This window comes from Colossoma macropomum, unplaced genomic scaffold, assembly GCF_904425465.1.
Source record: "Colossoma macropomum unplaced genomic scaffold, Colossoma_macropomum, whole genome shotgun sequence".
In the NCBI taxonomy this organism is placed as follows: Eukaryota; Metazoa; Chordata; class Actinopteri; order Characiformes; family Serrasalmidae; genus Colossoma; species Colossoma macropomum.
In genome coordinates, this window is record NW_023494805.1 from 18,651,597 (window position 1) to 18,674,047 (window position 22,451).

General features: G+C 39.4%; 1 protein-coding gene across 2 annotated transcripts; it reads left to right on the plus strand.

Annotated features, from left to right (window-relative positions):
• The first annotated feature begins 1,078 nt into the window (after positions 1–1,078).
• On the plus strand, positions 1,079–22,306 carry ranbp9 (RAN binding protein 9). Of its 2 annotated transcripts, none has more exons than XM_036596169.1 (14): positions 1,079–1,707; positions 4,089–4,200; positions 4,375–4,427; positions 10,960–11,127; positions 12,583–12,605; positions 13,173–13,357; positions 15,373–15,485; positions 15,618–15,726; positions 15,842–15,996; positions 16,155–16,296; positions 17,361–17,482; positions 17,667–17,818; positions 18,688–18,799; positions 20,777–22,306. In XM_036596169.1, the coding sequence occupies exons 1-14, from the start codon at positions 1,491–1,493 to the stop codon at positions 20,905–20,907; spliced, it is 1,794 nt and encodes a 597-aa protein (XP_036452062.1). In that variant the 5' UTR covers positions 1,079–1,490; the 3' UTR covers positions 20,908–22,306. The 2 variants fall into 2 exon arrangements, with proteins under 2 accessions (XP_036452062.1, XP_036452063.1); XM_036596170.1 differs by having other exon boundaries at positions 17,670–17,818.
• Positions 22,307–22,451: the final 145 nt, after the last annotated feature.

The window sequence follows — 22,451 nt, forward strand, 5'->3', positions numbered from 1 at the left end:
TAAATACCTCACAAAGACAGGAATACAATCCTGGGTACTAGAGTGTCTGTGTGTGTTACTACCAGCTTTTACAGTGGCCATCCAGTTTGCGGAATACCCCCTGCTATTTGGGGGTTCCCATGTTCCCACTTTGGCTGGCTACTCCAGTGTTGGCTAGCTGCTAACTCACTCACCATAGTGGTGCTGATGCTAGCTTCAGCGGCAACAAAACGCTTGGTTTAACAATTCTTCTTTTGGAAATGCGCTCTTTCTCAAATTAGTTACACTCATCTCCTGTAATGTCTTGGGTTTGAGAAATGAATAACACTTACACCAGTCTCTTGAGAAATTGGGTGAGTTTTCAGATTTGCTGAAAACTCAACGTGCTGCGGCATATTGTACAATTTTTCAGAGGAATCTCAAGCATATTGTTACAGTTGCTGGGCTATGAAAGACCAACTGGGGGAACAAATTTGCTACAACACCACCCTGAGGCAGACCAGAGCTGCATCTGTAGTTAGTTAAGAACAGACGGATGTTTCTCGATTGTGGGTGGAGCAGGATAAACAATGAGCCCCTGAATTTCACACCTTGATCCTACCCATCCAGAGAGAGCGAGGCCAGTTGTGCTCTTCTGGACTCCCTGCCACAGATGGCTTTACTCGTGACGTTGTGTATGTACTGTACAGTATTTTTAAAGAAAATAGACAATCTGATTTAATACGATTGAAGAGAGCATTATTAGTCCTACCTAATTTGATTTAATGTGATTTTTATGTTGATTTCAGTATAGTATGTGAAATGCTGAATGAAAATAATTGTACTGAATAGTTTTTAATAGTATTTTAAAATGTGAGTACACACCTTTTTAGTCTGTTACAACTTACCAGCTCAGGAAAAATATCGTATCTATCATATCATATATCATCCTGTCAGTGAATATCGTGATTCATATCGTGTATCGAGAAAATGTCTTGAAGTATCGTGATTAATTTTGCCACATCGCCCACCGCTAGCACATAATATTACTGACAGGCTGCTCCTCTATCAACTCCTCCAGAAGTGTGACTGGACTCTGCGAGAGCCAATCAGATGAGCGGATTTCTCACCAACAACAAACAAAAGATCGGGCTCAGACGTCCACTGCGCTTTCTCCATGTCTTTCTCTAAATGACACTCATCGATTAGCTGGATGTCGTCCTAGACAGCTGGATTCAACTTTCTGGATTGGATTTTGTCGCCTTCGTAGCATCGACATTCCGCCGTAACGGACCGAGGAGCCTCTTCGCTTCGCCAGTCTCTGCCAGGGAGCTGTTTGCTTTGCTGCTAGCTCTCACAGCTAGCGAGCTAGCGGACCGGATAGAGAAATAAAAAGGCAAAGAAACCCTCAGTCTGTTCGTGTCTTGTGGCGGCTGACAGTAGACGCAGCTAATCGCTGGCTACTGCTGGAGAGCTGTCCAGCTAAGAGTAGCTGGTGCGCGGTTGGTGTTGAAGGGAGGAATCCGATCGCGATGTCCGGACCGTCATCGGGCTGCGGCTTTCTGATGTCGGTCGTTGTTCACGGGGACTCGGCTCTAAACGAGCAGGAGAAAGAGCTAAACCAGCGGCTCAGGCGCCTCTATCCGGCCGTCAACGAACAAGAGACGCCGCTGCCAAGATCGTGGAGCCCGAAGGACAAATTCAGCTACATCGGCCTCTCTCAGAACAATCTCCGGGTGCATTACAAAGGTAAACTCCGGCGCATCATCAACACCAACAACAACAACAACAGAGCTGGTTAGCTGGATGGCTAACTTAGCTAGCAGTGGAGCTAAACCAAGTTCCTCGCCAGCGTTCAAGTAACGTTAGCCAGCTAGTCACAATGTTTACTCGCTAACGCTAGCCTCTTAAGCTTGGATAACTAGTACTGCGACATGACCGAGTCTTAGTTTGCCTCTAAATTAGCTACCAAGTCAGTGGAAGTAAAGCACAAAATTAGCTTAGCGTTGCTACTATAGGTAACTTATGAGGTATTACTGCCTCTACAGCGTTGTCATATTAGGCTACCTTGGTAGAAAACAGACAAGACAACATTAACTATGTAGTAAACGGTTCGTTTGGCTAACGAATCTGTTAGTATGTCTGGTCAGGGAGGTACAGCCTACGTTGTGTCAATGTAACTGATCAAGGTGAAGATTATTTGAGATTACTAGCTAGGTTAGCTAACGCTACGACAGCAGTCTCTGGCTGGACAGGAGCTTCAGCCAAGTTTTCAGAGTTAGCCAGCCTGCTAACTTCAGCTAAGCAGAGTCTTCAATGAATTCCGGAAGTAGCACTAAGCTAAATGAGTCATTCCACCTCTGTTAGCTGCCGATTTCTAGGTCAATTTCCTGCACTTTTTCTTGACTTGAGAGTCGTTGCTCATAATAACAGCTTGTCAGTCAGTCAAAGTCGCGGATGATCCGCTGTAGCTGCCTGACTGAACACAGTAGCCCACCAGCTCAGCAGGGCCCTGCTCTGGCTCTGACTGTCACTCGCTCATGTTGTTTTATTATTATGTGTTGAAGAGGTATAAAGAAACGGACATGGTGGTGGTGGTTTATGTGGGCCCTCTCGGGTTAAAGGCGTTATGGTTAGACGCTAGGTTAACAAGGTAACCAGCTAAACAAGTTTTCAGTGTACTCAACTCGCTCAAGTGCCAAATGGGCTGTAGCCATTTTCCTCAACTCAGTCAGTCAGCAAGGGAGGCCGCAAAATGTTAGCTGAGGCAATTTATTTAGCTACTCAGTAGTAATTACATGAAGTCTATGTTTATTCATTTTGGTAAGATATTTTTGCCTCAGGGGAGACTCATATATTGGGCGACCAATGACCTTTTTGCCTTTTGCTACAGGCTACTGTAAACAGGTTTGACACTACTTCACTAATTCTAAGTAGTTGAGCTCTGACCACTTGGTAAATGCTATCCCATTGTTTGCATCCAAAAATAGCTATATACAGTAAAGGCCATTAAGGCTGAGGCAGTGAACATTTTGTTGGCATACAGGTTTAAATTGACCACAGGTTAGTTGTTTTTGTGGCGCGGCAAGATATTAAACAGTAAAACGGAGTAATGAAAACAGACATTCGAGCAAGAGGCTGACCTCTTTGTGGTCGCCTACCTTTACACTGTCCACGTTTGGGGCAGATCTTTCAGTGTCATTGGCCCTCAATTATAAAACAGTTTTCTCTGGATCAGTATCTCCTCACTGCTGCTTCTTTCTTCTCTGCCTTCAGAATTCAGCCCAATAGGTCCCTGTTCACCCAGTACTTTCCCTGTTTTTTGTTCTCCTAATGTTCTCCTAATCCTAATCTTCCCTTATATTTCTTCTCTGTTTATGATTATATGTACTTGTATTTTTTTTTCTCAGTTTTCTTGTTTCTCATTGATTTAATTGATTTAATTGATTTTCCACTTACTGTGTGATAAAATACCTTGCATTCATTTGCATCTGTGTTATATTAGTTTCTTTGTTTCTGTGTCTTTGGTTATATTTTACTTGTTGACTTTGTACGTTTCTGTATTTTGAAACTGTCAGCCGTTTGCAAAGCACATTTGGGTATAAGAGAGGTGCTATATGAATAAAAAATGATCATTATTATTATTATTAAATAATAGTGTAGTCACTTAGATGCTTAGCTTTCTTTGGGGTTCTCCCACATGTTGATAAGGTCTACAATTAATCTCACATAGCCATTACACAGACGTAAATGTGCATTTAGGTACTAGTATCTATAGTTTAGACTCCCTTTATATACCCATCAGGGGTAAGCACAAATAAACATATAGTATTCATAATATTTCCTCTGTCTCCATCTAAGTGCTTAATATCCAAACGTAACCCCGAGCTGCTACTGGATTGATAAAAACAGACCTTGTCATATATAAAAATTATCATCAGCACTTCAACTTGTTGGCCAAAACAAGAAACATGTCTACTGAACATGTGATCAGTAACACGGCATCAAAATTTTTATGCATATCAAGCTGATACCCATATAAGGTTTTTTTTAACAGTTAAGCCATCTTCTGGTCAGCAGTAAAATTCATCTGCTGTGGTTTTGATTGTCTTTGTTCTGCTAATTTGTAGGTCATGGAAAGACCCCTAAAGATGCTGCATCTGTTCGTGCAACACACCCTATTCCGGCTGCTTGTGGGGTCTACTACTTTGAGGTGAAAATCATCAGTAAAGGACGAGATGGGTAAGGAAGTTTGTTTGTTTATTGGGCACATCCTGACCTGGAATGCACCAAGACACAAGAATATGTAACGGTCACAGTACATTAGTGTATTTTGTCTAATGCAGCCTTTTTGTGATTATCACTCATTTTACCGCTCTTGTAGATTTATAATGTCTGTCTGTCTCTCATTTTCAGGTACATGGGAATTGGTCTCTCTGCCCAGGGGGTCAACATGAACAGACTTCCAGGTAAAACAGGTTTTTGTATTTGGAACTTTTGTCTGGTTGAACAGGATAGTTGCCTCTGTCTAGCTGAAACATAGTCAGTTGTATTGGATTCTTTAATTCCCAAAGGGCCAGAAATGCAGTTTTTGTTTTAAGACCAAGGGAGCAAGACTGCATATTTCCTTTGCATTCTTGTTATGTTTAACGTCCTATTCTGTGGCCTGCCTCTGAGGACGTGCTGTCATTTTAAAGTTTGACATAAGCATTAGGGTGAGTACAGGTTCTAGGCTGTTTTTGTCTGGTTGTGTTTGGAAATCACTTGCATCATGCTTTGCAGTTATCTGACAAGTTCTCAAGACTGTATGTTTTATACTATGGACAGTTCCCTCAAACATTACTGTGTTATTTGAAATATGAGATACGAGAAGTAGCTAAAATGGGATATTTGTGTCGGTATTCGTTAATTCAGAATTCTTCTTATAATCTCTTCTCAAAATTTTTCTCATAATCTTTGATTGAAGTGTAGTAACTTTTGTCCCATCTCTGAAGTGCCTTCTGATTTTTGTTTGTCACCATGTGCCAGCAGATATAGAAAAATATTAACCAATAATATCAATACAATAAATACAACATTTGTAAATCCTGCTTAAGAGGTAACTAGTTCTGAATGTATCGTGTACATCATCAGTACTCGTAGAACACTGACCAACTTTTTTTTATTATAAATTGAGCAAAATTGGTCCCTTTTAGTACTGAATAAGTATCACTGCGTTCACAGTTCTTGATAGTAATTTTTAAAATGCAGCACTATTGGTTCCTTTTTCTCTGTTCCAACTGATCATATGTCTAAAAAAATTAATACTGTCATATACTGACATATTGTGTATTGTGAACATTTCTTGAAGTATCGCGATATGAGATTTTTGCCATCGCCCACCTCTACATATGCTACCTAAGCTAGAACTCCTGCACATGTAATTGAAATCATAAGACTGGCAACCTCACCAAAATGCCCCACACAAACCAGCAAACATTGTCAGGTGGGGTAGTCCAGTGGCTTTGGCAGTATAGCATCCTACAGCTGTGTTCCAAAAACTAGGCTACAGTCAAGAAAGGTGGGTTCTTGGGAGGACTTTCCTATGAAGGCTCCTTGTTTGTATTGCAAAATGAAAAATGGAACCATTTTCCAAGGATGATTTGTCACGTCATCAGAAATGATTTGGCACATAAAATTTAAAGGAGAAAACACTGTTAATGTGAATAAGCTGGCAAGCAAAATGCTAATGTAAATTATGTAATATGGGTCAGGCAGAACAATTTGTTTGTAATTAAATTCTGTATTGTAAGCGAGAAACTGTTAAATTAACTGGAAGCACACATTTCACACGCTGCGTTCAGGTTACATTCTCTTAAACACATACACAACCAAAGAAATAGTGTGCTATATATGTCCTTATATAATTTAGTGGCTTTTTTAAACAAAGGATTCTTCAGTAGTGTCCTTGAAATTTGTGAGAATGCAGGCTGCATTTCTCAGCTATATTAGGAGCATCCTTCTGATTGGAACAGCCTTGCATGACATAGCGGTGTAGAAAATGCAGCTTACCTGGACCAATGGCCTAGGTTTAGTTAGCTTATGTGTATTTTGACTTGTTAATTATCTTAAGAGTAGAGGATAGCTAATCAATTATATTGAGAGGACCCGGTGACATTCCGGGTGAAAATGGAAACGGGACAAAAGGTCATTCACTTTGCTCATAGGCAAAACTTATTGGACAAATTCACTGACTGCAAAAAAACTTCAGAGGCCTTTTGTTTGATCAGTTGTGAATTCCACAGTCGACAGTTTAAACCTTGAGAATTCACTTCACTTAATATCACTTTGGAACAGTCACAGAATCTTGCAATTTGTTTTATTGTAAAATGATCAAACCACACTTCCTTTTACCAAAATATTACTTTTAGGTTGCTTTATGTTCACTGATGCATATCTCCTGGAGGCTCTAACTGCTTTCACATATACCATACAACATGCTTCAAAGTCCAATGGAACCCCAATCCTTTCAAAATGTGACATGAGGTTTGAGAAGTGTCAGAACTTCTTCCTGCTGAGAACACGGTGACAAACTTTAGAATATGTGAATATACGTCTTGTCACCAGTTAACGATGCTGATGGTTCTCTGTATTGTGAAACACAGAAGTTTTTGCAGGCACAGCAAGGAATCAGATTTCATGTGTGAAATCTGATCCTATGTTTCTTCTACCTTCTTTATCTGCTACTGATGTTGTCTGTCCAGTACTGTGGAATTTAAATTTAGTTGGAATTGTCTATCACAAAGAACATCTGCTTTAAAATATTTCAGATGACACCTCTTCAGCGAGGAGTCTTCTGAATGTACATGTGTTTCATATAGTCATAGCATGCCTGAATGACTCTCATTCAAGGCTCTGTACCATAGCGCAAAGCTGCATGTATTGTGACTGTAAGACCTATATAGGGTAGAGATGCAATGAAACGGGAATCATAGGCCAATGCCGATATCCCTTGATGTACAACCCCATTTCCAAAAACGTTGGGCCGCCATGTAGAATGTAAATAAAAATAGGATGCAATGATATGCAAATCATGTAAACCATATTTGTAGAGGAAAATACTACAAAGACAACATATCAAATGTTGAAACAGAGAAATTTTATTATTTTTTGAAAAATATATGCCCATTTTGAATTTGATGCCAACAACACATTCCTAAAAAGTTGGGACGGCTGCTGAACAGTATTTTTCGTTTCATAACGCGCCAGATGTTTTCACTGGAGACAGGTCTGGACTGCATGCAGTTCAGTTTAGCGCCTGGACTCTTTTAATATGGAGCAATGCTGTTGTAATACATGTAGAATGTGGTTTTACATTGTCTTGCTGAAATAAGCGAGATCTTCCTTGAAAAAGACGTTGTCTGGATGGCAGCATATGTTGCCAAAACATGTATACATATCGTTCAGCATTAATGCTGCCTTCACAGATGTGCACGTCACCCATGCCATGTGCAGTAATGGACCCCTGTACCATCATGAATACTGACTTTTGAACTGTGCACTGATAACAGGCTGAGTGGTCTTTAGCCCGGAGGATGCAGTGTCCATGATTTCCAAAAAGAATTTCAGTTGTTGATTTGTTGGACCACAGGGCATTTTTCCACTTCGCCTCAGTCCATTTTAAATGAGCTCAGGCCCAGAGAAGGTGGCAGCGTTTCTGGATCCTGTTTATATGTGGCTTCTTTATTGCATTTTAGAGTTTTGACTTGCACTTGTGGATGCAGTGACAAACTGTTTTCATAGACAGTGTTTTTCAGAAGTGTTTCTGACCCCATGCAGTGATTTCCTCTATAGAATCAGTATTTTTAAATGCAGTGATGCCTGAGGGTTCAAAGATCATGGCCAGCAAATACTGTTTTTTTGGCCTTGACCCTTTCATAAAGAGATTTCTCCAGATTCTCTGAATCTTGTAATGATATTATGTGCCGTGCATGATAATAAGCAAAAGTTATTTGCTATTTTACATTGAGAAATGCCATTCTCTGATTGTTGCACTATTTGCTTGTGGTGGTGAATCCCTCCTCATCTTTACTTCTGAAAGACTCAGCCTCTCTGGGATGCTTTTTGTACCCAATCATGTTACTGACCTGTTGCCAATGAACCACTAGGTATTTTTTTTTATTTTTTTATTTTTTAAACACAACTTTGCCAGCTTTTTGTTGCCCCCTCCCAACTTTTTTGGAACAAATGTTGGTATCAAATTCAAAATTGGCCTATATTTTTCAAAAAACAATAAAATTTCTCAGTTTCAACATTTGGTATGTTGTCTTTTTGCTATTTTCAACGATATAAAGGGCTTAAATGATTTGCACATCATTGCATTTTGTTTTTATTTACATTTTGCACAGTGTCCCAACTTTTTTGGAAATGGGGTTGTACATGTTTGCCAACGCTGTTGCCAATACTTAAATGTTTCTGTAATGAAGAGATTAGGACTACAAAGGACTACTTTGTAACACTGAGATTTAGGAGTTACAAATGCAATGAAATGGATAAAATGCAGACATTTTAGTGCAGTAGTCCAACGTCACCTAAATGTTCTCTTCTGGAGCACATCATCAAATATCACTTTCTAATATGTCAAATGTAAATGTCTGCTGGATGCTGATCAGTTTTTTAAAGCAATTATTTGCCAATCTGATTTCAGTAGCAGTGAGCCCATGTTCTACAGTGTTTTTGTTTTTTATCCCCCCCCCTTAAGGTCCACTTATAATGTCATTGTGGTATTATGTACCAAAAACAGTCTGAATTCATTTCCCAGTCTTTCTTTATTCCTTAGAATTAAACAGCCTGTTTTTGTTACTGTGCCTTTAAAATATATATGTAAATGAGCTGTGTTCTGAAAGCCTGCTCTGTGTTGTGCCTCATTCAAAACACAGTTCAAGCTGAAACACTCCTTAAAACTTCTGCATGAATAGGTGGGGCTAAACTTCTGCAAGCTGAGTAGTTGGATGTGTGCAAATGTGTTAGTCTTCATGACCTCATCGAAATAATTAAATCAATACAGGCTTGTTTCACAGCTTAGTTTACATATATAGACTGTATGGACTGGAGAGAGTTATTAGTTGATGTTTAGTTGCAAGGCCTTCGGTTGAACTCAGCCACACTGGAGGACAGCCCTACTCCCTGTGCTGACAGTCATGCGTCAGGGTCGTATGTTCAGATGCATGCAGTGTGAGCAATTTGGCAGAGCGCGGTGACACCCAGCCCCATTTGTGCAATCACAGGACACAGGGAGGGTCTTCTGCAGCCTGTTGAAGAGATAAGAGCCTAAAGCACACTCCCCACATATATCCTACCCTTAGGGGTGTGAAAATACATCAGTGCATTGTGAAGCATCAACGTGATGAGGGCAGTTCGATGTTGGAATTGATTATAATTGTTATATATATTAGAATAATGTTCAGTTATTTATGTGCTCATTTTCTTGGCCAGAATGCAATACAGTTCTTGGGGTGTGGAAACAACTAAGCACCTGACAATTCAGTTTGTCTTTGATTCAGAGTGCCAAGATGGTTGTAAAATGATTGATTCTTCATTTTAATTTTTCTATAGCCTACATTCCAATTTTATTCTCGTATTTGTCCACATTCATAAGCAATGTTAGCTTAGCTAAATGTGGATGTAGCCTACACACGGTGTACTTGTCACAACTAGGCCTGTGCCTTTATTCTTTGTGTCTCAGTATGTACAATATTCAGTCATATGTAAATGTTTACATGTCAAATTACACGTTTTGTTAATTTCCTCAGGGCCCTTCAGATGGTCCACATTTCTGCTGTATCTTTTTGTGTTAGGAACTGGGTTAAAAACAAAAGTGTGGACTGTCTGGGGGTCCTGGAGGACCGGTTTGAGAACCACTGCTGTAGAGGATGTGTTAACTTATTTTAGTAAATTAACAAAACATGCAGTTTGACTGGTTTGAGAGCCGCTGCTCTACAGAGAACATACTTAAATAAGGCATTTTTCTGCAGTTTTTAGTGCAACATTTTTATGTATGTTAACATATTGGGGAAAAAATAAAACATCAGATATAAAATGAACTTTTGCACAGGCCATATTTAATGTTTTATTGTTTTTCACAATATGTTAAATTAAGCAAATAAACAGTAATTGTGCATTAAAATGGGCAGAAGTGTGTTTTCTGTGGTGGATGTGTTACATTTTTTTCAATAGAATATCAACAAAGCATATAATTTGAACAGAGGCTCCCAAACTTTTGCATATGACTGCAGCCTGTACTGTTTATTTTTTGTCAAATGTTTGAAACGGTTGACATTTTTTCAATTCCAAAAAAAAATACATGACTGTAAAAATGATTGATGGTTTGTTCTTGAAATGTAGAATCTTTCAAGAAAATCATGATGGGTCTGAGAGTTGTTTTAACATAAAAATCCGATAATGTGTTCCAAACGTGCAGCAGTCGGCCAATTTTTATTATTATTTTAACCAATCTGTGTTGAATTTTTATGACGTAAATAACATGAGGCAGGTAAATACCTCTTTGCTGTATTTGAATGCTACTGCATCTGTACAAAAACACCAAAGAATAGTTACCCATGACTCATTGTACTGAATAACCAGCCACCCTTTACTTTTGATGTAGCACTTTATCTGTTATTTAAACAGACAAGTGATTTCATTCAAGAATTTTAAATTCCAGTTTGAGTCATTATAGAGCAAATAATGCTGTTTACACTTTGGCTTTACTGCTTTGTAAATTATTGCTCCATATTTGTATATTGTGTATTTTCTCTACATTGTGTTTTAAAGGATCATACAAAAAATAATCTCAAGTGAATCAAATTGTGGGCAAATTTGAGATTTCATGATTCATTGAATTGTTTCCTAAAGGATCATTATAGAGTTGTTGAGATTAACACTTGTTTTCCTCATTTCTGGGTGCTGCTTCTTTCAGCTCACTGAATGCTAAAGTATCTGGCCATCATTCTGTCCTCTCAGGTTGGGACAAACACTCATATGGTTACCACGGTGATGACGGCCACTCTTTCTGCTCCTCGGGCACGGGACAGCCGTATGGACCCACGTTCACGACAGGCGACGTGATTGGCTGCTGCGTCAACCTCATCAACAACACCTGCTTCTACACAAAGAATGGTCACAGTCTAGGTAGAATCCATTAGCCTTCTCTATAACTCCCGACTTCCACTCTGAACCCAAACCAGCACTGACCTTAAACACCCCTCTGCCTGATGATTCTTCTCCCTCTGCGTATTGATCGTCCTGCAGGACACGCTTGAGCTCCTCCGTACCGTTTATCTTCCTTTACCTTATTGAGAATTTTGCAAGTAGTGGCAGTTATTCTGAAAACATACAGGGCTGTTTTTTTAAAGACATGAATTAAGCCTAGTCTCGGACCTAATTGCAGTGCCAGTGGTGAATCTCCATTGGAAATTCTTTTTAGTCTAGGATTAGGCTAAATAGAAGTCTGGGAAACTGGCCAATAATGAATGTATTGGAAGTATCTAGGTGATATTAGTAAAACTGTTCCTTTTAAGAGACTGCTAGAGAAAGTTCAATAAAAATAAAATAGCCAAGTAAAAAAAAACTCCTGAATCAGCCTAAATCTACAGACTTAGGACATGACACACTACACATTAATGACCAGAGCTGCAACTCCCAGTGTTTTCATTTTCAAATATTCTGATGGATATTATCTCCAGTGTTCAAATATTCTGTAATAAGGAAGGCTCAAATTATGTTTCACTTTAATAACTGAATAAAATAGTATTATTATTATTGTTATTATTATTGTTATTATTATTATTATTATTATTATTATTATGCACTGTTGTATACATATTTTTATTCCATTTGAATTAAACCTAACTGAAATAATACAAGGTAATGAAAACATCATAAATAATTATTTTCATGGTAAATTGCATGAAAATGCTAAACTAGGCACCCTTTTCAATCTGGCAACCCTGAACAGGTTTCTGGCTCTGTTTTAACAGTCACAAGCAATGCAGAAAAGTTTATTGCATGTTGCAGTCTGAATAATTTTTCTATGATTCTGGAATACTAGCCAGCCTGTATCCTCTCATTTATTGATGCTAATAAATGCAACTGAGAGCCTGCTAGCTAGTTAGCTAGCAATCTGAAAGCTTATTTGAACTATACTCAGAAAAAGTGTGGAATTGCGAGTCTCATAAGTTGCGCTAAATCGCAATCTTCAATGTGCCCGATGTGCAGAGCTGGCAACTCTACACAAGCTTAGTATTTGTTTCCTTGCTGAAGTGCATGGGTTCACAAAAGTGGTAAATGTGTTGGTTATTCGAGTATCTTTTTCATTTTCAAATATTTTATTCAACGTAATATATTGTTAAATTGATCAAATTTTTGAATATTCATTGCAGCCCTATTAATGACTAATATTAAATCACTTGGGTACAATTTAAGTATTATTGAAATGCTATCTCTACCCCTGTGCATTTATCTTGAATATTTTGCAGAATTATTTGAACAAATATGTATGTTAGCACATTACTTTCATTCATGTAACAAAAGTAATTGTTATAATGTATGTAGAGATTAACTGTATTATGTGTTGTCTTTTTTCAGGTATAGCTTTTACAGATTTACCAGTAAGTGTCTTTTTTTCATTCTGTATCTTAATGTTGACATCAGGAACACTAATTTGTAATTTCTTCCTCATATAGTGACCTTGGTCTATGAAAATCTTGAAACATATACACAGCCAGTCTTTTCATGGAGACCTAGACTTTGCTAAAGTGGGTGGACTAACAAGCCTTAAGTATTTCACTAGCCAACAGAATGAAGGTCTGTTTGGGCCTAAAACAATAATCCATTGAGTCGAAAACAGAGTTGGCATGGCTCCAGCATTCATGTTTCTCAGAGTGTGGCTGTGAAGTGCAGTTTTCCAGCTTTGACCTTTCTTTTTATTGGACCATAAGCACGAGCGCTCCCAGAGTTATTTCTCCTGAAAACATCATCACAGAACGGCCAATATTGCCCTTGTACCTGTCATCTTTAGCTACAAAGGCCACAGACACAGAAAAACCTATTTTCTTAAAGTGTGTGTGCTTGGGGAAAACATTTCACATTGGAACAGTATGTTGAAGATGACTTAGCAGGAGAAGTTAACTGTGCACTAATCTTTGTTTTTTCATTCAAATATTTTCATTCCACAGCCCAACCTGTACCCGACAGTGGGTCTCCAAACACCAGGGGAGGTTGTGGATGCAAACTTTGGGCAGCATCCATTTGTGTTTGACATAGAAGACTACATGCGCGAGTGGAGAACCAAGATCCAGGCTCAGATCGAGCAGTTTCCCATCGGCGAGCGGGAGGGCGAGTGGCAGGCTATGATTCAGAAGTGAGTCTGGTGGTGTCGGTCATGCTGGGACCCACAGCAACTGAGCCCTCTCAAATCGTTATTGCGCCCCTCATGTAGATACTGACACAATTGCACACCCATGACTCACGTAAAGATCTAGGGTGCACTCAAAACGGCATACTACTATACTTCATACTGCAAGCTGCACTAGTATGTACTGTATACTATGAGCTAGTAGTATACAGTATAGTATCCAGTGTACATAAAAAGACATGAGCTATATTATAGTGCAGGGGAGTGACTAGATTGGCTCAGTCCCTGATGTTGGCCATCAGACTGATCTCAACACCCGCCCCATTTTCCTCAGCACTCTTCAGCAACACGTGGATGTATTTTTGTCGAGAGTAGTTTTGAAAGATACAGTCACAATTACAGACAAAACCGATCTAATTAAACTAGTAACACACAAACAGTTTTACTTTTCATGTCTTTTGTTGAGCACATTGAGTAAACATCCACAGTGCAGGCTAGAAAAAGGAAGTGAACCTCTGTGTTAAAGACTTGTAAGAGCTAATTGGCAAATGGTATTTCAATTAAGAAGAGGAAATTAGAAGTGTGGCTTTCACAGGTGCTTTGCCCATTAAATGAAGGTGGTTACTGACATCTGTTCTTTTCAAGAAAAGTTAGTGTGAACCATGCCTTGATACAAACAACTTTCAGAAGACCTCAGAAAACATGTAGAGACAAATGAAGCTGGAAAAGGCTACTTTAGGCTACTGAAGACTTAGGTGTGCATCGAGCCACTGTTGCACAAATTGTCTACGAATGGAGAACATTCAGGACTGTTGCTGCTCTCCCCAGACAGGGTGTCCTATTAAAATCACTCCAAGAGCACAACAGGGAATCCTGAAAGAGGTGGGAAAGAGCCCAAAGGTCCAAGGGTAACAGCAACCCTACAGAAGACTCTACAGACTGCAAAAACGTTTGTTCATGTGTCTGTCTAAAGTTTGCCCAAGACCACCTAGGTGTTCCACACTAACTCTGGAAAATGTTCTATGGACTGATGAGGGAAAAAAGTGGAGCATTTTGCACAAATGCATAACGCTATGTTTGGAGGAAAAAGGACACTGCACACCAACACCAAAACCTCATCCCAACTGTGAAGCGTGGTGTAGGGAGCCTCATGGTTTGGGGCTGCTTTGCTGCCTCAGGGCCTGGACGCTTTGCGATCATTGAAGGAACAAAGGTGTTTCAAAACATTTTACAGGAGAATGTAAGAGCAGAAGACCATGACCTCAAGCTGAAGAGATGTTTGAATGATGCAACAAGACAATGACCCAAAGCACACAAGTAATCAACTCAAGAATAGTAGAAAAAGACAGAGTTTTGGAATGGCCAAGTCAGAGTCCTGACTTTAACCCCAACAAGATGCTGTGGTATGAAGAGGGCTGTGCAAACAAGGCATGCCAGAAATACTGATGAATTAAGACACATTTGCAGAGAGTAATGGTTTAAAATACCTTCTCAGCATGGTGCAAATCTTATGATTTGATGACTGCTAGAGAAGCTTACTTTTTCTAGCCTGAACTGTGGATGTTTACTGAATGTGCTCAATAAAAGACATGAGAAAAACGACTGTCTCTGTGTTAGTTCAGTTAGATTGTGTTTATCAATAATTGTAACTTGGACCATGTTTTAGTAGTAATTAGAAATCCAAGTAATTCCAAAGGGTTCACTTACTTTTTTCTGGCAGCTGTACCATGACAGAGTGGGTGGGGGAACAATTATTATTATTATTATTATTATTATTATTATTATGTTTTGTGTAAGAAAGGGAGGAGAAATTAATATCAGGTATAATTGCAGTATGAAGACTACATTAATCAGGCAGGCTAAACTGGTAAATAGAAATATCTAAGATTAATCATACAAACAAAAATGTAACAAGCTACATGCAACAAAAGCAACAAGTAAACATTAAATGTAATATAGGCCACTTTGATTTGTTGCTCTGTAATCATGGCACGTCTGTAATCTCTGCTCTTTGTTGGCAGGATGGTGGCCTCCTACTTGGTTCACCACAGCTACTGTGCCACCGCTGAAGCCTTTGCCAAGTCCACTGACCAGGCTGTGCACGAGGAGCTCGCCTCCATCAAAAACAGACAGAGTGAGTCCCCTTATGTCTTCACACCTGCTTAAACGCCCTTTAGCTTTTCTCAGTTCATTCTGTGATTAAATGTGGAACAGATGGTATGCTCCAGGTGGAGATATATTGACGAATCCTCACATGATTTTGCAGAAATCCAGAAGTTGGTCCTGTCTGGCCGAATGGGGGAAGCTATAGAGACCACTCAACAGCTCTACCCCAATCTGCTGGAAAGAAACCCTGACCTTTTATTCATGTTAAAGTAAGTGGCATGGTTAAACGTTTGCTCCCGGTCCTATAGAAGGGTTTTGAGGTTTAATGGAGGTGGATTTTGCTTTTTTCTTCATAACGTATTTATCCTTGATATCCACACACAGAGTCAGGCAGTTCATAGAGATGGTGAATGGGACAGACAGTGAGGTGCGCTGTCTTGGTGGGCGGAGCCCAAAGTCCCAGGACAGCTATCCTGGCTCTCCTCGCCTCTTCAATAGCCCTACCCACAAACCCACTAGCTCTCAGGCATACCTGTCAGGTATATATTACTTACTGAATATTTAAATATATATTGCACTAGGTTAGCTGTGACCTTATGGCTATACATGGCAGTCTAAAGATATTTTGGAGTTTCATTACTGTGTGAACTGTCTTCATATTTTGTGTGAATAACTGTGTGCTGTGCTCAATCACTAGGTTTTGATAGTAACTGCTGTAATGGAGTGTCATCCAGTAAAGCCCACTCTTCAGCACATGGTCACAAGCCGTGTCCCGTAAGCATGCCCAGCGGCGAGCTTGGGGTTCTGAATGGCAGCCGTACCCAGCAAGCCGGTCTGAGGTATGGTCATCAACACACATGCTCATCAGGGATGTACTTGCAATTTACTTGTTTTTTAAAACCCACCCCATGCCACACAAGAGCTCGAGATTCACTGTAAAGTCTGCTTGATTAAGTTCTATAGTCTCATATTCGGACGAAGCCTGTCTGTTGTCAGTGCTTTGCTCCATTAGCCTGCATTGTCTTGTAAAACCATTTATGTACAAACTAGCCCAACATTCACTAAAGAAATAAGCTTTTATTCATGTATTTATTGACTGAATACATTTTCAGATTATTTATAATGTCCCTCTGTCACTTTCCAGCAGAGCTGCTACTCCATATAGCCCACTCAGACCATGTGTTGTGCACTGAGTAGCATATCAGCGTTGGTTTCTCCAAAAACTAAAACAATTGAGTACATTTTGGGAAAAACAATATAAACTTAAAAAAAAAAAAATACAGTGCATGTTTTTATTTTTTATAATTTTTTTTTTACATCTGATAAGATATTTTCAAATGGCTGCTGTTGTCAACTATAAATACAACTTAATGCAAATTTGCCAAAAAAAAAAACAGTTTAGGCCATGCCTACTTCCCTAAATACAGATACAGAAATTAGGAGCGTTGTACAGATACAGATAGAGGCATTGTTTTACACCCTTAACAAACATAGATCTAACATATTATTCTCTGCACATCTATTCTGTTTAATATAGGTTTATGTTGTCTACTGTATATTTTTTTGTTTGTCTCTTGACACCAATGCTGAGAGAAATTCCTCCTTTTCATTTAATCTGTGAACTATTGGTGAACTATCCCTTGATGCATTTGTCATGTGGTTCTCACTCAACCCTGGAGGTATTAGAGTACCCCTCTGTTTTTTCCTGCCTTTTCTTATTGTTTTTGTTTTGTTTTGTGTTGTGTGTGTGTGTGTGTTGTTGTGTGTGTGTGTGTGTGTGTTTTTTTTTACTTTTGACATTTCAAGTTAACACAAAATGGACCATTTAAAGTTCACAGGTTTAAAAACAGTTCATAATGAGCAATAAAAAAAACTTATATTGTTAATTTTCGCTGTTCTGTAGTAATGATGTGGAGATGGAGGTTGATCATATCTCTAATGGAGTGTCTGAGTCCTCCTCTAATGGCTTCCTGAATGGAAGCTCCACACACGGAGCTGACCTCGAGGACTGTGATGCAGAGATGGGTAAGACTAATGATAATAATGGTGATGGCTTTTATTGAAATAGCAGCTTTCTCACATTTAAAATACTGCTGAAAGTGTTTTAAAAACACAGTAGAGACAAGGCATGGGTCAAGGAAAAATGGAAAGTTATGATACAAACTCCAAAAAATGTCATTAGTTATTCACATAAATGCTTTTCACACAGAAGTGGAGTCAGCTCAGTCCAAGAGGCAGTTGTGCGGGGGGAGCCAGGCTGCTATTGAGAGGATGATACACTTCGGCCGGGAGCTGCAGAGCATGAGTGAACACCTCCGCCGGGAACGAGGCAAAAACTCCGCCAACAAGAAGATGCTCAAGGTACCAGCACCAGAGAATTCCTGCTTGATTATCTGGTCAGGTATTGCAGGGTGCTCATGAGAAAGTCCACAATGGATGTGGGCCTATTCAGTTTTTGTGCTAAATGGTAAATGGTAAATTCTTTTTAAAGGACAAATATCCTCTTTCTTTCCTCAACACAAAAAATTTCAGCACTGCGCCACGTTTCAAGTCCAATTACAGGACTTTGTAACTGTGCGTTTTTTATATTGATGACATCAGTGAGTTTGAACTGCTTTACTCAGTCAGTGAGCTGAGGCATCTTGCCAACCAATCAGCACTCAGTGGCAGTTTGAGTTAACCTATTTGCTGTAGAAAAATGGTAGGTTTTCTTCTTTTAATGTAATACATGTTTCTACTTTCCCAAAATTAAAGGTCTCTCATTTTGCATGTATTGAGGCCTCTCATAGATGGCTTTGGCATTATTGCAGTTACGTTTTTGGCATAATGGGATTAAAAGTAAGTGGACAGGTTACCTCTAAACTCTCAATCTACTTATTAGTCAGGTTTAATTTTTTACTCATCCAGAATGAAACACATCTAATGGTACAGTTTTGGATCTGGTATAAACGTTTTGTGGTGTATACAGTGAAATCCTCCCAGAATTTGATGTATAAGGCAAAAAACAAATTTTATGAAAATGTGTTATGGTTACATCAACAAAAGGAGAATCAAATGTCAGCTGTTCCAATGGTACACATTTTCCTTAACAAATACTGGTTTTAAAATGAATGAATACTGAAAATGAATGAAAATGAATTATCTTTACCTTCTTTATATTTATAATGTAGCTTTTTATCTGGTCTTAGTTTGTGGATTGGCCTAATTGCTTTCCCTCTCTGCTTGTACAGGACGCGTTCAGTTTGCTAGCATACTCGGACCCCTGGAACAGCCCTGTGGGTTACCAGCTGGACTCCATTCAGAGAGAGCCTGTCTGCTCCACACTCAACAGTGCAATATTAGGTACAGCTGCACACAGTTCCATTGACTTACACTAAAAGTAAAGTAGGTTTTTTCCTTCTCCTGTAAAGTTACCACTTTGGAGATACAAGGTTTTCTTCCGAAAATATACAGTACCTTGAAAAAGAATAAAGCAAAAGACAATGAAGGAAGGGAACAAAAACAAATACTGAAAAATAAGGAAATCTCTACAATCAGCTGAAGCAAAGGTGAAGGAAGCCATAACTATTTTTCATTATTATTTGAAATAGCCTTCTTGGTTGCATTCAGTTTGGTCAGCAGTGCATCTCATGGAAAATAAGAATAAACTATGACTCATCTGCTCAAAGCAGTAACAGAAAAAAAGAAATCCCTCTAGTTCTTCTGACTAAACTGATACAAACTGCTGCAAGGACCTGGCTGCAGTGAAGGCACTCCTTCTTTGTTCGTTTGTGTCTGTAGCACCTACAGAACATTTTTTGACAAATTATATTATTGAGCCACTGGAATCTGTGCCAGTGATGTGTAAATTAACGACAAAGATTTTTGGAAAAAGAGTCACATTATCACATATATTCTAACAGCAGGAAAATTCCTTATAGCAGCAGTTTTGCAACCTTTTGTAACTCATGACCCACACAAACATCCTCAAAAGCTTTCTTTTCAACCGGCCTAAACTTTTCAAATGCAAGTAAATATTTCACAATAATCAGTGTAACCTGTTGGACTATATTTATGTATTTTTGATTTTTAATTTTTGCAAGTAGTTATCATAAAAGTAACATTTGTAATATTTAAATTAATGGTTTTCTCAATTGTCTGTAATGTAATAAATAGAGGGACTTTCAGCAGCTCCCTAGCAGTATCACCACAGCCCATAGGTTGAAAAGCACTGCGTAGATATTCAGTTCTGGACATGTAGTCTAGCACAGTTTGGTGACCTTTCTACACCAACGCACCTACTAAAACTGATGAGTGATTTCTGAATCTGGTATTTCAGCAGGAAAATCACCAACCTGTGCTGGACTAAGGCACTCCAGGATCAGAGATGGACACCTATTGTTTTATAGGCTAGTACTGGGTCTGTTTGGGAAAACATTCATTGAATTAGTCAAAAGTAGATAAACATTTAGCAAAGTTAAGCACTATTTGGGCTGCATTAGATTTAGAATTTTTAAGGGATTTGATTGGCTGATCCACATGGGGAAAAGTATCTGTACAAGTTCCCCAAATTCCCACAGATGTATTAACACATCTTGGCCCAAATGTTCACACCAGTATTACATGACAAATACCACACTCAGTAACATTAACATCATGGAGCACAACTGTGTTTATTAGTAACATTTCTGTTAGGGTCAGCTAGAGCAGCTATTACCGGTGGAGCTCTATGCTCAGCAAATTGCAGAAAGTAACTCATTCCAGAATTATGATTATTTTTGCTGCCGGACATGTTAAAATCGTGGACATTTTAGATTTGTAGAGGATTAAAATCTTTATCGACAATTACTTTTAATTTTAGTCCTTAGCCGAGTAAAATGAACCCAGCTTGAATAGCCCTGTAGTAGTAGTAGTAGTAGTAGTAGTAGTAGTAGTAAGGTTGGGCAATATGATATTTAGTGTTATTGTGATAAATTGCCTGTCTTGGCACAACATTGCTATTGTCGGTAAGAACACTGACTATGTGTTTCAATACAAATAGAGCAGCATTAGTCTTGTTTAATTGGAATTAGGGCAGCACAGTATGTGATGTTGAATACAAATCATTGTATTCATAATTTTCAGTAGTATTTTTTTAAGGTGGCACTATCGTTTTTTTTTTTGTTTTTTTTTTATTGTCTGTTCCAACTTAACAGATGTCAGAAATGATAAATATCTGGGCATATTGTATTTTAAAAATTTAAGTATCATGATGATATATTTTAGCCATATTATCTGCCTCTAAGTAATAGCTGAATGATACAAAGAGCTGAGAAACATATGTATATGTGTATATTGCAGAGACTCATAACCTGCCGAAGCAGCCCCCTCTGGCTCAGGCGGTTGGTCAGGCGGCTCAGTGTCTGGCCCTCATGGCTCGCACGGGCATCGGCTCCTGCGCCTTCGCCTCCGTGGACGATTACCTGCACTAGCCCCTGGAGAAGCTGCCCCCCTTTAAACAACCGTGCAGCGCGGCCCATGTCATCCCAACTCAGCCCAGCTTCCCGAACACTGGGCCTGCCCTGAACCATGGCCTGGAGCACTGAGCCTCCAAACAAGCCAGACCAGACCCATCCCATAATGTTGGCTACTCTTCAAGAGACTGGATCCTCTTCACCCAGGCCAGCTGAGCCTAAAGACACATTAGGAGGAAGGATCCCTCGAGCCAAACTGATTCCTGAACCATTATGCTCTTTTGCTTTTTGTTCCTTTTTAAATTTTTTGGGGGGAGGGGAAGGGGAGGTTGTTTTTGGGTGGGTGGGTGTTGCAGGCTCCGATTGTTTCCTATTTTACAAGGCATGAGGCAGATTATTCTGATTATAATTAATGTTATCATTAAACTTGCATATAAGATATATTTGTTCTTGATTGAAAGCTGGCTAAGTGAGCACGAAAGGTCCCAGTACAGTAACACCCTGCTGTTTTTAAGGTGTCAGCTTGTGTACTTGTTACCATTTAAACCCTCCCCACCTCGTTTTTTGAAATGATTATATTAACATGCAGAGTGGAACATTTTAGTTACCTGAAGAAGATAAAAAAAAAAAGAAAAAAAATGCCGTCTAACACTGCTGGACTCATCCTTAGTGGTGGTATTTAGTATAGAGAGTTAGTGTGAGCTATATATGAGTTAAAGCCCTTTTGTGCAAGCGCGCCCACCCTCTGCCAACTGCACAGCAGGTTTGATGCAACGTTTGGACACTTGATTTGTAACTGTATTGATGTCTATGGCTATTCTCATCGGCCCCAGTCCCTCAGTCCATCTCTTTGACTGTCCTCATCCAGGCCAACTCACCACTCACACTTGCACTGTACAGTATGGCTCTCAGGCGCCTGGGCCTGCATCTATCAGTCACTGCAGAGTGAGAGCGCTGATGAAGGATCACTTCCCTTTGCCCCTAGTCCAGGGATGTCCAGCTCCGGTCCTGGGGGGCCAGGGACCAGCACAGCGTGACCATTTCCATGCTAAAACTCAGCTCATTCAACTCCACAGCAACATTTAGTAGAGGTATCTGAGCAGGAAAATCGGCAAACTGTGCTGTCCTAATACCCACCAGGACCAGAACTAGATAGCCCTGCCTTAGCTGCAAAAAATATTAAAGGGAAAACCTCTTCCTGCATCAGCTCTTTTTTCTGTGGAAAGTTTGATAAATACAGGCCCAGGCCAATCAGGTCACATTCAGCTGAAAGAGGCAAGTCTGCTCCTGGTTTTCTCCCATCGTTTACCAGCCAGCCCTTATTGACCATCAATACATTAAAAACGAAGAGAATGATACAGTATTGTCAACAGCACTGTCTTATCATTTTCAGTAATAAAATATAAATACCCAGGTGGTGCCATGTGTAATGACTGCGTTCTTCGCAATTCCAGAAAGTATTTTTTGTAGAACAATTTGATGGCGTATTGGGGTTGAAATGAATCATCTGTTTTGCACATTGCTGGTTGTGGACTGTATTTGGTGTGGATGCATGTTACTGC